Genomic DNA, 17,039 nt, shown 5'->3' with positions numbered 1-17,039 from the left:
GAATTGGAGTCGTCCTTCTCAGGATTTGAAGTTCTCCCTGTCAATTACTCTTCAAATCAAGAAGGAGTTAGCATGGTGGGCGGATCCCGACAAGTTCTCGCAGGGACTGCCTCTTCAATCCCAGAAACCCAGCCTGGTGTTGTTCTCCGATGCGTCGGAAACAGGTTGGGGGGCGACTCTGGGAACCAAGGAGGTGTCAGGAACCTGGATGGGGGACCAGTCTTCCTGGCACATCAACAGGAAAGAACTAATAGCCGTGGCTTGCTCTGAAGGAGTTCGAGTCAGATGTGACAGGAGCAGTTGTGCAAATAAACTCGGACAACACCACGGCTCTGGCATACATCAGGAAACAGGGGGGGACGCATTCCTTCTCTCTGTACGAAACAGCGAGAGTCTTCTTCTGTGGACAGAAGAAAGGGGGATAAAACTTCTCACCAGATTCGTACAGGGAGAAAGGAATGTAAGGGCAGATCTCCTCAGCAGGAAAGATCAGGTCCTTCCCACAGAGTGGACTCTGCACCAAGATGTTTGCCAGAGCCTTTGGAAGTTGTGGGGCAGGCCTCTCTTAGACCTGTTTGCAACTTCAAAGAACAAAAGACTGGATCTGTATTGCTCTCTCCCATCTCGGATCCAGGAGCAATAGGGATAGACGCTCTCCTACTCGATTGGAAAGGACTCGATGTATACGCGTTTCCCCCCTTTCAAGATTCTGGGGTTGACTTTAAAAAAAGTTCGCGAGAGTCAGATTCCGCGGGAGGATGACTTTGATAGCTCCCTTTTGGCCAGCACAGATTGGTTCACAGAGGTGCTGGAATGGCTAGTGGGATTTTCCAAGATCGCTTCCTCTAAGGAGCGATCTACTCAGACAGCCCCACTTCGACAGGTACCACAAAAACCTCCCCGCTCTCAGTCTGACTGGCTTCAGACTGTCCAGAAAGGCTTTTCGTCAGCAGCTGCTAAGGCAATCGCTAGAGCGAGGAGGTCTTCCACATTACGAGTGTACCAATCGAAGTGGGATGTTCTTCAGAAGATGGTGCAAGAGGAATAACGTTTCCTCTTCCAGTACCTCTGTGAATCAAATTGCAGACTTCTTTTTATTCTTAAGACAAGAATGTGGCTTAGTCGTTTCGACGATTAAAGGCTATCGTAGTATGTTGGCGAATGTCTTCAGGCACAGGGGCCTCAACTTATCGGAAGATAACGGACCTACAGGACCTTATTAGGTCGTTAATACAACGAAAATGCAGTATCCTAAGACACCTAGCTGGAATTTGGATGTAGTCCTTCAATTCCTTGGGTCCGTCTAGGTTTGAACCCCCTAATTCAGCCTCATTCAGAGACCTTACCAGGAAGACTCTGTTTTTGATGGCTCTAGCTTCCGCCAGAAGAGTGAGTGAGCTTCAGGCGATTGATGGTAATGTGGGTTTTAAGGAGGACTCTCTCATTTGCTCTTTCCTTCCTGGTTTTCTTGCAAAGAATGAGAACCCATCAAGTCCATGGCCCAAGAACTTCGAGATTCGTGGTTATCTTCTTTGGTAGGAGAAGAACCCGAGAGAACTCTTTGCCCAGTGAGAATGGTGAAATACTACCTTAGAAGAAAAGAGCAACTGAAAGCCAACCGAGAGGTCCTGTGGTGTTCAGTAAAAGAGCCTACTCGTCCATTGTCGAAGAACGCATTGTCCTTCTTCTTGAGAAGCCTCATCAAAGAAGCACACGGATCCTGCAGAGAAGAACATCTTAGGCTTCTTAAAGTGAAAGCACACGAAGTAAGAGCCATAGCAACTTGCTCTTGCTTTCAACAAGAATATGTCCGTGCGAAATCTGATGGAGACAACATTCTGGAGATGTCAGTCAGTGTTCGCGAACCACTACTTACGTGATGTGAGAATCACTTTACGAAAAATTAAAAATGCTTCGCCTTGGGCCCGTACGTATCTGCGGATTCAGTGCTGGGCAGGGAGCTGGAACTCCATCCTGTTTAGTAAGTAAAATTTTTCCCCTTGTATTTGTTGTTGTTGGTTGCCTTAAAGAGGATGCATGAATGCATCTCTTTAGGGTCGTAATACTAATCTTAGTAGTTTGGTTAGGTGGTCTGATGAGTGTGGCTCCTTGCAGTAGTAGTGGTTAGGACCTGTTAAGATAGGGACGAACTCCCTTTAACAGGATCCGACTTGGATTCTACCCACACAGGATCACATATTCCCAGCGGAGATCCGAGAGTCTTTCAGCATCAGGTCACGTCCTAGCTGTAGCTCTCCAGGCAACGCAGACTCAGAGATAATATCAATGAAGTCTTCTGCCTGAACAGGTAAGAACCAAGGTATTTATATCCTACAACATCAGTTGTTTCTTATCTCTCCTTATTACTTTAGCTGTCTCTTACCCTCCACCAAGGGTGCCAATCAGCTAAGTATATATCTGGCAGGGAAGTTCATGTACAAAAATGATATTGTTAAACTACAATAAAGTTTTTGTACATACTTACCTGGCAGATATATACGTCTAATGGCCCACCCAGCCTCCCCTCAGGAGACAGGTGAAAGAGAAAAAATCTGGCTGGAGAGATAGATTGGTTCATACGCCCGCCCACCCAGCGCGGGTAAGGTAGACCACCTGACCTACCTGTCGCGTGTGCCGCGAGATTTGAAATTCTGTCGGAACGTCGGAGACTATAGCTAAGTATATATCTGCCAGGTAAGTATAGTACAAAAAACTTTATTGTAGTTTAACAATATCATTTTGTTTCATATGCGAACAAACCTTTGGTCTTAACAATAGGATAGACTTATACTCAGGGGGATGGTACAGACCATCCTAAACTGAGGGCCTACTCCACCATCCAGCTCCAGAAGAAATATCTACCGGATATCCAACAACTCAGCCACTGGGTTATGTACAATGATATATGGGACGTCAATACCATTGTTCTTACATGGCGACACCCGTTGGTGCTTTAATCTTGAAATGTCCTGGATTGCAACCAGAGTTTGAGTACTTACTGCCCGATTCTGTAATATAAGAAATATATATAAACAAATAAAAGTAGCAACAGTCATCTTTAACCCTCTTACGCCGAAGCGGTAAAAAAAAAATTGTCTCCCGTGTGCCGGAGGTGTTTCAGAGTGAGCGCAGAAGCAGAAAAAATATTTTTTTCAAAAAATCACAGCGCGCTTAGTTTTCAAGATTAAGAGTTCATTTTTGGCTCCTTTTTTTGTCATTGGCTGAAGTTTAGTATGCAACCATCAGAAATGAAAAAAATTATCATAATCATATATAAATAATGCGATATATGATAGCGCAAAAACAAAATTTCATATATAATTGTATTCAAATCGCGCTGTGCGCAAAACGGTTAAAGGTAACAAGTTACTTTTTTTCGTTGTAATGTACACTAAATTGCGATCATTTTGGTATATAACACATTGTAAAACGATAAAAGCAACACAGAGAAAATATTATCACAAAATAATGCATGAATTCGGTACCGCAAACAATATTTTTTTTTCAAAAATTCACCATAAATTCGAATATTGTCCTAGAGACTGAATTTGTTTCAAAATGAAGACAAATGATTGAATATTACTATACTGTAAGAGTATTAGCTTACAATTGCATTTTTCGACCATATCTGACGAGTTAAAGTTGACCGAACGTGGTTTTTTTTCTATTTATCGTGATTTATATGCAAATATTTCAAAAATGAGAAAAGCTACAACCTTCAATTATTTTTTGTTGTATTCTACATGAAATTGCGCACATTTTCATATATAAAACTTTATGTAACGGCTAATTTAAAATGGTGCAAACATTACCACAATCGCGCGTATGGATGATTTTTTTTTCGGAAGAGTTACCTGCGCGGACGTAAAGAAAATTTATTTTTTTCATAAATTCACCATAAATCGAAATATTGTGCTAGAGACTTCCAATTTGTTGCAAAATGAAGGTAAATGCTTGAATATTACTAGAATATAAGCGTTTTAGCTTACAATTGCGTTTTTCGACCATTTCGGTAGAGTCAAAGTTGACTGAAGGTTTAAATTTTGGCAATTATCGTTATTTATATGAAAATATCTCAAAACTGATAAAACTACAACCATGGGTTGTTTTTACTTGTATTGTGCATGAAATTGCGCACATTTCCATATATAAAACTTTATATAACGGCTAATTTTAAAATGGTGCAAACATTACCACAATCGCATGTATGATTTTTTTCGGAAGAGTTACCACGCGGACGTAAGGAAAAAGTTTTTTCATAAATTCACCATAAATCAAAATATTGTGCTAGAGACTTCCAATTAGTTGCAAAATTAAGGTAAATGATTGAATATTACTAAAATATAAGCGTTTTTAGCTTACAATTGCGTTTTCGACCATTTCGGTAGAGTCAAAGTTGACCGAAGGTTTAAAGTTTTGGCAATTATCGTTATTTATATGAAAAAATCTCTAAACTGATAAAAGATACAATCATGAGAATTTTATTGTTGTATTCTACATAAAAATGACGCACATTTCATCATATAATACTTCATGTAACGGCTAATTTACAATGGTACAAAAATTATGTCAAAGTTACGAAATAATTTCCGAGATGTCACAGAAACTTTTTAGTGTGGCAAGAAAGAAATTCGCGCTTGCGCGCCTGCGTAACGATTGTAAACAAAACAACACCTTGATCCGTGAACTCCCAGCATCGCCCAAGGCGCGTGATTCAAAAGTTTTAGGCTGGTAGGCCTATAAGTATTTTTTCGCGAATTTTAAAAAAACTTTTGTAAGTCGACGTAAAATACGTCCAGTCGGCGTAAGAGGGTTAATTGATACATACAACTTAAGAGCTTTAGTCCTACTTTGATGTTAAACTGTCTGCAATAACAGAACAAAATGCTCTCTTTAGAAACCTGCATTAATTACATCTTTATAAAACATACCAAATATAGATAGGAATTAATACAATTTATTTTAACTTATCATACAAATAAGCTTTACAAACAGATTTCAACAGTTTCTGGATATTCTAGTAGTATATACTACAAAAGTGTTTTTATATTATATATTAATATAATCATATATATATATTATAGATAATATATATCTATATATATATAATATATATATATTATATAATATATAATATATATATATATATATATTATATATAAAAAGATAGATAGAGATCATACCTTCAATACTGATGCCCCATTTTCCAATGGTAAAGTAGAAACTTGAAAAATGGAGAAACTGGAGATTTAGCAATGATCACCTAGAAAAGAAATAGCAATTACAAAAATTATCCTACTGTACTGCATTACATATGTGTTCATATCAAACAAACCATAGCTTACATCTTGGTGTAGGAAGATTTTGATTCACTATATACAGTGGTGCCTCGAGATACGAAATTAATCCGTTCCGAGGTGGCCTTCGTATCATGAGCTTTTTGTGTATCTTGGACCGCATTTTCATTGGGTAAAATGGCTAATCTGTGTAGAGCAAGCTCCAAAACACCCAGTAAATTTCATAATAAAGCTAAATTGACCTATAAACAATTGAAATACAATCATGGTCCAGCTGGCGCTCACGGATGCTCCTGCAGGACCCAGAGGGTGCTCGACTTTTCATTGGCTGGCGGGTCCAGGCGTCGGAAACTCTCGAAACGCGTTGACCTTCTCAGGTGTGTTGCGTCATCTGGAGCCAGGTTTTCATTGGCTATGACCGTGGTGACGTAACTCCTGGTATTTCTTACAACCTCTTTGATATTGGTCCCCTCCTGGGCGCTGGTGTTATCGTCTGGAGGGGGGGCTGGGTCTTCCTTACACGGGTGGGCAGCAGGAAGGGTTCCTGTGTCGTATTTAGGAAGGGTTTTTGCTCAAGGATGAATAACGCCTCAAGGAGGCGTAGGTCGTCGCTGATCAGGGCTGGGGCTCTAATTATGTGTTTTTTTACGATGTCCTCTCGCACGACGTGCTGTTGGTGGGCGGTGAGGGCGTGGTGTTTGATGGCACCGTTCTGGGCATGACAGGAGATCCTCTTAGATAGTCGTAACGTTGGCATACCGATATAAACTCCAGGACATCCTTGGATAGGGCATGTGTACCGGTAGACGACGTTATTTTGCTTCAGGGGGTCTCCTGCAAGCGGGGTGGGGTTATTTCTCATAACCAGGTCTCTTGTTCTCCTGTTCTTATAATAGATTATAGTAGAAAAGAGCCTCTTCCCTTCTTCCACGGGGGTGATGTTCTCTTCCACAATCTTCTTGAGGCATCTCTCCTTTTCTTTGTATCCGTGGTGGCATGAAGGACTTGTAGAAAATATGTATATCCTTGGAGGGGGGATTCTCTTTATTCTCTTCGTCCTCCATGTACCATTTGTTTAAAGCTGTTCTTATCTCCCTGTTGATCAGCTTGTTGGAGTAACCGTTGTTAATCATCATTTGTGAGGCTCAGTCCAATTCTGAGTGGGTGTCCTGCCACGCTGAACAGTGCGTTAAGGCCCTCCTCACGAAGGCCCTGACGGTGGTGGTCTTGAACCTCGCATCCCATGAATTAGGGGTAACATTAGTATACATACGAAAGTGGATACATAGTAGTTACTGTAACTTTTTATATCAACCAGTTATTTCTTTTTTAAGGGTAATGTATTAAACTAACTTTTAGATAAAATTACAGTAACTTTAATTTCATTTAAAAGTTAGCCTAATACTTAGGGAGCATGATTAGGGTCATATTTAGTGCTCAAACTCTAAAAGTAAGCATTTATTAGCGATTTTAAAGACCGTGCCACACTTGCACAAAACTTCCCCTTGCATGAGGGGGTATGGAACCTAAACCTCGCGTAAGTTCGGGGTATTACTGTAGCATTTTTGTTTGTTTTCTGTAGATATTTTTGTTTGTTTTCTGTAGATATAATATAGCAAAATTTGCTAATCTAATACAGTGCATTCAGTAACACCACCTGTATAAGATTCATGCTAACAATACATCTGACAAGCATTATTTTTACTGACCTAAAATGGAAACCTTATGTAAATGTATTTGGACATGAACTTTAGTAATAGGATTGTGGTCATTGTAAGAAAAAGCCCTATGAAAAAGGTGTTTATTAAAAGGTTTTGTGTAAATACTTCTCTTTGCACTGCTGAAGCATACTGCAAAATGAATCTTGTATTCACAAAGAATGACCACTTGCATCCTAGTGCAGGAACCAGGTGATAGCCGGATGCATGTGTATTACCTGAAAAGAACCAATGAGTTGATATTGATAAGGAACACTACTTACTCTGAAGAAAATAATTTCTCTTAACTGTACTCTTAATTTTACAATGTTTAAAAAAATAAAGTTTTGCCACACTTATCAGACATGGCTTACAGTGAAGTACTGAACAGGCATAAGGACAAACAAAACAAAAAGTCAAGCTAACAAATAAACATATTTAGTCATTAATGAATAGATGCAAATGAGTAAATGAGGCCTTCTATGTTACATCAGTAATAACTTTCAAATTCTCAACTACACTTACAATTGTATAATTGCTGCTACAAGTGATTGAGTGATTGATTGATTGATGCAAAAATGTACCATGGCGTCACAACATCTCAGGTCATCGACGCTGCTACAATTGAATCCTGAGAGAATTCTTAATACACTACCAATAATTTGGATATTTCCTTAAAATAAAACTCAAATACATAGTAAAAGTATTTTGTTATTATACTTCCCACTAACTGCTGATTACAAAAATGAACCTCAGCCTAATTGGCATTAGTCTGCCAACAAAAGCTAAAGAAATTAGCGAACAGCAAGAGATGATAGACTGAGAGTAGCATATGAAGATCTGTCGGAAACTGGTAAAATTTAAGGAAAGTAAGTTGGAAGCAACAGAAAGAAATGGAGCAAGTGAGGGAGTATTTGAGAAAGTCAGAAGCAGAGAAAGAGCAGTTAAGACAGGAGAATAAGTTGAAGAGAATGATGAAAAATATAGGAATTTGTTAGGGATCAGGTAAATGCAGCACAGTATGAAAGATGAAGTTGGTAGGAAAAAATAGGAAGGACGATTAAGCCCTTAATGGACAGACATGCTCACATGAGTGGCAATAACAGGTTTTCGGTGGACAACAGTGACTCATGACAAGTATGTAATCTGTAATATTACGCCCCATTGATTTGGGAGAATCAGGCAGGAAAGGGGTGCCATTACCTCTATAGCCCATAAATTCACTAATGGTAACTTTCTGGCTGGCTAAAATCCACTGGGGAGCTCATGAGAGACTTAGTTGGGTTCTTGACTTCAAGGGAGGATGTGGTACCTCTCTGTCTCACAAGACTACTTTTTGTAAATTTGCTCATAAATATACCAGGGGGCTGCTGTTGGTTTTAGTTCTTATCTTTTATGATAGTATGTCAGTTATAAATGTAATTTTGCAAAGAAAAGTGCAAAGAAATATTTGAAAAAACATATAAATAAACCAAAAAAGTATTGTATCTTCATTCCTGGTAGATTTACGTAAATATTTTACACAAATGTGATAAATCTTTTTAATAAATTTATATCTTATCTGCTTTGACATTGTGTGAGGTATATTATCTAATTTTTATTTACAAAATAAAATAAATTTATTTATTTGAAAAATCATGTATACCTTTGTGAAATTTATGATTGTATTGTAAATGAGGCTTCACAAGGGATTGTAGATAGTTATTTTAACTTCTGGAAGGTATGGAAATTTTTTTTGAAGATATTTGCATATCTTCCTCTTTCCACTGAGGTGTATTTTCTTAAATTGGCCAACCTCAAAGTTTTGCCAGCCTGGGGTACTGCATATTGATTTATTACCCCGTCCATTAAGGGTTAATGGAGGATTAAGAATTAGTATAGTGAGGAAATACAGTGGACAGGACAGGTCAGACAGAACCCACCCTGGAGCAGTTGGGAAAGGAAACGATGCAAAAAGTAGGGATAAGAGGACGGGAAAAGAATCATGATTAATAAAGCTAAAAAGGAGATGGAATTTTTTTACCATGTAGTACAGTATTGATCCCAATTTTTAAAGGGAAAGGCGATGTCCAAGAGTGTGGTAATTATAGGGCATTAAATTGATGTCCCACACTTTGAAGATACTGGAAAGGATGATAGATGCTAGACTGAGGAGAAGAATACAAATGAGGTAAAGGCAGCGATGGGATTTATGAAGGGAAGGGGAACAACAGATGGTATATTTTGTCTGAGGCAAATAATGGAGAAATTCGGGGAAAGACAAAGGGACCTACATATGGTATTCATTGACCTTGAAAAGGCTTATGACAGAGTCCCGAGACAAGAGGTATGGAGGAGCCTGAGGGAGAAGATGGTGCCGAGAAGTATGTGCGATCGATACAAGAGATGTACCGGAATGTATTTACCAGAGTGAGGAGCAGTGTTGGGGAGACAGAAGGTTTTGAGGTGAGAGTAGGATTACACCAGGGGTCGGCTCTGAGCCCATTTATCTTTAACATAGTGATGGATGTTATAATAGAGGAAGTAAGGGAGACAGTACCATGGAACATATTGTATGCGGATGATATTGTTCTGTGTGCAGAGAGCAGGGAAGATCTGGAAGTGAAATTGGAAAGATGGAGACAAGTACTGGAGGACAGAGGAATGAAAATAAGTAGATCCAAGACAGAATATATGTGGACCACCACTGAGGGGGATGATAGAGAAAGTATTCAGCTTGGTGGAGAGCAAATAAGGAGAGTTGATAAGTTTAAGTATTTGGGATCTTTTGTTAACGCTGGAGGAAGTATGGAAGAAGAAGTAAAACATCGGGTACAGGCAGGCTGGAACAACTGGAGAGCGGCCTCGGGAGTTCTTTGTGACAAAAGAGTGCCGCTTAGGTTAAAAGGAAAATTTCACAAGACGGTGGTAAGAACAGCAATGCTGTATGGTACGGAAACAGCAAGCATGAGAAAAGCAGAGCAGAAGAAGATGGATGTGGCAGAAATGAGAATGCTTAGGTGGATGTCTGGGGTAACAAGAGTGGATAGGATCAGAAATGACTACATAAGGGGGTCAACTAAGGTGGTGGAAGTATCAAAGAAAGTGGCAGGAGGGGAGGCTGAGATGGTATGGACACCTGTTGAGGAGAGATGAGGACCACGCTGGGAGACATACTATGGGAGTGGAGGTGCAAGGAAGAAGAAAGAGAGGGAGACCAAGAAAGAGATGGAAGGACTGTGTGAGAGGAGATTTACATGAGAAGGGAATTGATGAGGCAGAACGCAAGATAGAAATAGATGGAAAACGGCTCATCCAGAAACGGCGACCCCATATAAAAAAAAATGGGAAAAAGAATGGGAAGGGAAAGAAGAAGAAGAAGAAGAGTCAACCAACCATATTCGTGGGGACTTAATTATTTGTGGATTTCTATCTGGAACATACAGCTCCATTATTAGTGAAAAATTCCCCTTTTCGCAGTATTTTTCTATGAGAAATATCCACAAATTCTTGTTTTTTTTTTATCCATTTCATCATAAAATGTTATTGTTATAATACAATTAAGTTTGTTCATACTTACCTGGCAGATATATATATAGCTGTATTCTCCGAAGTCCGACAGAATTTCAAAACCTCGCGGCACACGCAGTGGGCGGCCAGGTGGTAGTACCCATTCCCGCCGCTGGAGGCGGATATCAGGAACCATTCCCATTTCTATTCATATTTTCTCCAAAGTTGCCACTGTCTCCTGAGGGGAGGTGGGTGGGCACTTAATTATATATATCTGCCAGGTAAGTATGAACAAACTTAATTGTATTATAACAATAACATTTTGTTCATGCAACTTACCTGACAGATATATATATAGCTGAATCCCACCTTCGGATGGTGGGAAGAGACAGAAATAGGATTTGTAGGGAAACTTAAATTAAGTAGATGATGTACACCTTGGGTTTCTCACCTGTTAGCAAAGTAGACTCTGTGATTACTGTCACTTAAGCCTGCTTGTGCTTAATCAGAGTTGCCAGCCAGGTGGAGACCTGTAGTGCTGGTGCACTCTGGATGCTCTGTCAACGGGGACGTGACCTCAACGTGACAAGACCATCGAGCCATACATATGAGGGCAAGGAAGCAACTGACCACCACCTGACCAACTATCCAAGACCCCCTGAACACTAAACTAAGAGATGGGAGGTCTTCACAAAAGACTCACCACAACCAAAAAACACAACAACTAAAAACTAACCTAAACCTAACTAAGGGATAGGGAGGGAGAGCTACCTTCAGCCCCCAAGTCTGTGCCTGCAGAAACGTATGGCCCAAGAGAACAACAGTCCTCGTACATCGTTCTCACATCTCTTAAGTAGTGTGAGGCGAATACTGAGTTGCTCCTCCAAAAGGTGGCGTCAAGGATGTCCTTGATCGACATGTTCCTTTGGAAGGCAAGCGAGGTTGCAACAGCTCTGACCTCGTGAGCTTTCACTCGCAAGAGGCTCAAATCGGTCTTCTGGTAAGACAATGAAGCCTCTTTAATCACGTCTCTCAGAAAGAAAGCCAAAGCATTCTTGGATAATGGTATATCGGTGGGCTTTTTACCGAACCACCACAGATTATCTGAGGGACCTCGTACCTCCTTTGTCTTGCGAACATAAAACTTTAGAGCCCTGACAGGGCACAGGGCTCTCTCAGGTTCTTGGCCCACAAGGCTTGTCATACCCTTAATTTCAAAGCTCCTTGGCCAAGGGTTAGACGGGTTTTTCATTTTTCGCTAAGAAAGTGGGACTCAAAGAGCAGACAGCATTGTCACCTTTGAAGCCCACCTGCTTACTAATGGCTTGAATTTCGCTAACTCTCTTCGCCGTCCGCCAGAGCAGTTAGGAAAAGAGCCTTCTTCGTCAAGTTCCTAAGAGACGCTGCATGGAGAGGCTCGAAAGGACTCGACATCAACAGTCTAGAACTAAATCTAAGTTCCAAGAAGGAGGCCTCGCCTGAGGTATCTTGGTTGTCTCAAACGATCTCAAGAGATCGTGAAGATCTCTGTTGTCAGTAAGGTCTAGGCCTCTGTGTCGGAAGACTGCTGACAGCATACTCTTATATCCCTTGATGGTCGGGACTGCTAGCTTCTGCACATTCCTTAAGAATAGCAGGAAATCGGCTATCTGGCTCACAGAGGTAGTGGAAGAGGAAATTCCCTCCTTTCTACACCATGCCCTGAAGGAAGCCCACTTCGACTGGTAAACAGCTCTCGAGGAAGTCCTCCTTGCGTTGGCGATCGCTTTCGCAGCTGCTTTAGAAAAACCTCTCGCTCTGGCCAACTTTTCGATAGTCTGAACGCAGTCAGACCCAGAGCGGAGAGGTTTCGGTGATATCTTGCGAAGTGGGGCTGTCTGAGTAGATCTTTCCTCCAGGGCAACGTCCTCGGAAAGTCTATGAGGAAGGACATTACCTCCGTGAACCATTCCTTCGCGGGCCACATCGGGGCGACCAGGGTCAACCTCGTCCCCTCCGATGCCGCGAACTTCCTTATGACTTCCCCATGATCTTGAATGGCGGGAAGGCATACAGGTCCAGGTTCGTCCAGTCCCAGACAGAGCGACTGCTCCCGGATCCAACACAGGGGAGCAATAAAGAGGCAACCTCTTCGTCCTCGACGTCGCAAATAGGTCGACTAAAGGACGTCCCCACAGTCTCCATAGTTCCCGACAGACGTCCTGGTGCAGCGTCCATTCCGGGTCCGGCAAGATCTGATCCTGTACGGCTGTGAGGAAGGTTCTGCCTCTGAACGTTTCTGGACTCCTTCCTGCGATAAATCTCGTCAGGATCCTGATTCGCCTTGCATCTGCCCACAGCAGAAATCTCCCTCGCTAAGTAAAATAGAGGACGGGAGTGTGTACCTCCCTGATTCTTTAGTACGCAAGGGCCGTGGTGTTGTCCGAGTTGACTTGGACAACTTTTTCTGCAACCTTTTTGCTGGAAGAACTGTAGCGCCAGGAAAACCGCCGCTAGTTCCTTCACATTGATGTGCCAGGACACCTGTTCCCCCCTCCAGGCGCCTGAACACTTCTTCCCCTCCTAGTGTTGCTCCCCATTCCGACACGGAGGCCGTTGGAAAACAACACTAGGTCGGGGCTCAGAAGCTTAGGGACAACCCCTCTCGAAACTTCCGAGGATCTAACCACCATCTTAGATGGTGGTTTTTTCACCGATTCGGTGATCATAAAGGTCGCATCCGGATCCTCTTTGACTCTCCATTCTTCTGCCAGGAACAAAAACTGGAGAGGCCTGAGGTGTAGTCTTCCCAGGGAAACAAACTTTTCCAGCGAGGAAATGGTCCCCAGCAGACTCATCCATCCCTTGCCGAGCAAGTTTCCTTCCCCAGGAAGGCCGAAACTCTCTCTAAGCCTTGCAGCTGGTCGTTCTGGGAGCGGAAACGGAAACGCGAAAAAGGCCACTGAATCCATCTGAATTCCCCAGATACAACGATGGACTGTGTTGGGGTCAGATGCGACTTTTGCGAGGTTGACCAGAAGTCCCAGGGACCTCGCCAAGGCTAACGTGAAGTGAAGGTCCTTCGACACCTCTCTTCTGACGATGCTCTGACAAGCCAATCGTCGAGATACAGGGACACTCTTATCCCTGCAGAATGTAACCATCTCGCTACGTTCTTCATGAGCATGGTAAATACCATCGGAGCCGTGCTTAATCCGAAACAAAGGGCTCGGAAATTGCCAACTTTGTATTTTCACAAACCTCAGAAACTTTCTTGAAAGAGGGTGGATAGGAACGTGAAAGTATGCGTCCTGTAGGTCCAAGGACACACCATCAGTCGCCCGGTCTCAAGGCTCCTAGAACCGACTGACGGCGTTTCCATCTTGAATTTTTTCTTTTCTATGAAAAAAGATTTCAGCCTGCTCATGTCCAAGACTGGACGCCACCCCGACGACTGCTTTGGTACCAGGAAAAGCCTGTTGTAATATCCTGGTGACCCCAGGTCTAAGACCTGTTCCACCGCTCTTTTCTCGATCATTTGATCTAACAAAAGATCGAAAAGAATCTGACGTTTCTCCCCTTGATATGACGGGGAAAGATCTCTGGAGTTGTGGATAGAGGAGGAGGGTCCAAAAAAGGGGATCTTGTACCCCTGTTCCACTATCTTGAGGGACCACGCATCTGTATCTCTCTCTCTCCAGCCCCCGCAAAGAACTTCAGCCTGGCTCCGACCGGCATCTGAAGGACTACTTGATTTTCATTTAGAGGATTTAGGCTTGAAAGAAGCTCTTCCTCTTGAAAGCCCTCTCCCTCGAGGAGCAGCTCTCGAGGGAGGAGCCCCACGAAAGGGTTTAACCTTCCTAGGTGGTCGTCCAAAAGAAGACGTAGTAGGGACTGCGGGACGTCTTGAAGACTGGGCCAAGAGGTCCTGGGTAGCCTTCTCCTGTAGGCTCACTGCCAGGTCCTTTACCATAGCCTGGGGGAAGAGATGGTTCGAAAGAGGCGCAAAGAGAAGCTCCGCTTTCTGTGATGTAGAAACAGACCTAGCCGTAAAGTTGCAGAAAAGCGCTCTCTTCTTGAGAAAAGCAGTGCCGAAGTAAGACACTAACTCTTCCGAACCATCCCTGACGGCCTTGTCCATGCAGGATAACACATTGGACAGCTCCCCCAGACTTAAAGGAGCAGGACTCCTAGATTGAAGATCCAGGACTCCCAAGAAAGTTAAAGACTTTGAGAGTCCTTAACAGTCCTTTCATGTGATGATCAATCTCCGTTGGCATCCATGAAATCTTAGCAGTCGATAAAAGGGACCTCTTCTGAGCATCGACCAGACTAGCAAAGTCCCCTTGGGAAGACGACGGGATCTTAACTCCTACTTCTCCTTTGGTCTCATACCAGATGCCGCCTTTCCCACTGAGTCTTGAAGGAGGAAGGGCGAAAGTCGACTTGCCCTGATCCTTCCGACGTTCCATCCAATCTTGCCAAACTTCTTAAAAGCCCCTCTCTTGTGGACAACGAAGTTTTCATTTCCAACAAACTCCGGACCTTGCAAGAACCTTAGATTGGACGGAAAACTGAGAGGGTGGAGTACGTTGGGAGCTTCTGGCTTGGAAACTTGTCTCCAAAAGACGAGCGTAGCAGTCGAACCAGCACTTTATAATCTGACACAGACGAAACCGAAGGCTGCTCCTCCTCAACTGAGTCCGCCGGACTACTAAGCTCTCCTTCCTCCCTAAGAGGCAAAGGAGATTGCACCTCTGGAGAGGGCGTGCGCCCAACGGGTCTAGCCTTCAACAAAGGCTTTCGAGGATTAGGTGTAGCAGCTTCTTCAAAGCGACCGACCTTCTGTCGATCCTTAGAGCTTGAAGAACGAAGAGCGTCTTGACAGCGCTGAGTGTCAAGAGAGGCTACTCTAACTCGCTCTAGAGAAGCGTCCTTAATGCTTCCCGCTCAAAGCGTCTAGCTTTTCGCTTTCAAAGCGTCCTTCTGGCGCTCTCGAAAGCCTTCACAAAAGGCAAAGCATCTAGCAAAACGTCCCGACGAGCGTACCTCAAAGCGTCCTCCAAGGCGTCCTGCCGAGCGTCCTCAAAGGCGTCCCCTGACGCGCGGAGCTGATCAGGATGTCGAGAGGAAGAAAAGCGTCCTGTCCACGAGACTTCCTACCAGTAGAACGAATTCGAGGAAGCTCCGACGGAGAAGCAAGCGGAGACAGAGACGAACGAGGAGACGGAGAAGGGGACTGCTTCGTCCTCTTGACAGGCAGCCTGGCGTCCTTCCTACGCTTAGCTCGACTGCTGCTGTGGGCGAGTCTTCTGAGCCATTAAAGCTGACAACTGGTCAAGAGACACAAGAATATTCTTCGTTGGTGAAGAAACTAGAGGAGGTGAAGGGCTGAACCTGCGAGAAGACGAGGGGCGAGGGGACGCCTCCTTCCTTCTCACAGGTACAGCTACCTACCTCTCCGAAGCGCGAGAGAAGCGCTTCTCAGCGTCGTCCTCAGATGACGTCCTACCTCTCTTCTGCGGAGGAAACGCGTCATACGACGCAGGTGAAGACCGCAACGAAATAACTTGGAGAGAATGGACGTGAAGCGTCCTCCCGCCGAGGAAAAGTCCTTTTCAAAACGGACGCAGGTCTCTCCGAGCGCTCCAACCCCTTGCCGCGTGGGGAGGGCGCCCTCGGTAGGACGAAAAACAGTCCTGTTAAAAAGGATGCGAGCCTGTGCACGCTCCTTGGCAGCCTGGGAACTAACAACAGGTCCTGCCGAAGGGACGCCAGATCGTGGGGAGCCCCCGTAACCCTCTTGCAGCTTTCGACATACCCCACTCCCTGAGTCCTGGGGAGTCCGATAGAGGTCTAGGCCTAGAGGCATTATGGGGCCGATCTGACGCCCCCTCCACAACACTAGGGGCACGATCACACACTTTACTTGAGCCGGTTTCTAAGGCCAACACTTTGGACTCTGAAGTGCGGTAACGACTCTAGAATCAGAGAAAGGGCATTACCTTCTCCAGACACAGAATCAGGGCCCGCAGGCAACAACACAGGATTAGGTGAAGCAAATTCTACTGGTGTTAATACAGGTGAAATGTTACTTCCCTTACCTTTCGAAGAACCGCTCTTGGAGGAAGCCCTCCTGATCCTATCGCGTTCCAATTTACGCCGATAGGAATCATACACCTTCCATCCATCATTGGTCAAACCTTTGCATTCATTGCACCGATCATCCAACAAACATACAAGCCCCTACAAAACCCCATACATACTGTGTGGGGATCTACCGATGATTTAGGTAGCCTCACCTGCAATCACTCTTCACACACACTCTGAAACTCACTGAACTTGATCCAGACATCACGTTCACAGAAAGCAATCCCAAATAAAAAAACAGTCCACTATCGCGTATGCCAATCCACAATCCAGAATCAATAACCAAAAGTCAATCCAGATACTTAGAACGAGTCAATCCAAAAAATCCTAGGCGGAGGTCTGTAAACAGTTGTTTACCGACCGGCGACAGAAAAAATATGAATAGAAAATGGGAATGGTTCCTGATATCCGCCTCCCAGCGGCGGGA

At 43.6% G+C, this 17,039-nt stretch overlaps 1 protein-coding gene across 1 annotated transcript in view; it reads right to left on the bottom strand.

The window, feature by feature from the left end:
* Positions 1-4,893: 4,893 nt before the first annotated feature.
* Positions 4,894-17,039, bottom strand: part of LOC135217661 (DNA repair protein RAD51 homolog 2-like) — a 198,034-nt gene continuing 185,888 nt past the window's right edge. Inside the window, 4 exon segments of the mRNA XM_064253628.1 lie at positions 4,894-4,901; positions 5,184-5,232; positions 5,234-5,263; positions 7,124-7,233. Coding sequence (XP_064109698.1) covers positions 4,894-4,901; positions 5,184-5,232; positions 5,234-5,263; positions 7,124-7,233 — 197 coding nt within the window.

This window comes from Macrobrachium nipponense, chromosome 7, assembly GCF_015104395.2.
Source record: "Macrobrachium nipponense isolate FS-2020 chromosome 7, ASM1510439v2, whole genome shotgun sequence".
NCBI classification, from domain to species: domain Eukaryota; kingdom Metazoa; phylum Arthropoda; class Malacostraca; order Decapoda; family Palaemonidae; genus Macrobrachium; species Macrobrachium nipponense.
The sequence above is the reverse complement of the archived record's forward strand: the minus strand, read 5'-3'. Positions and strand labels throughout refer to the sequence as shown.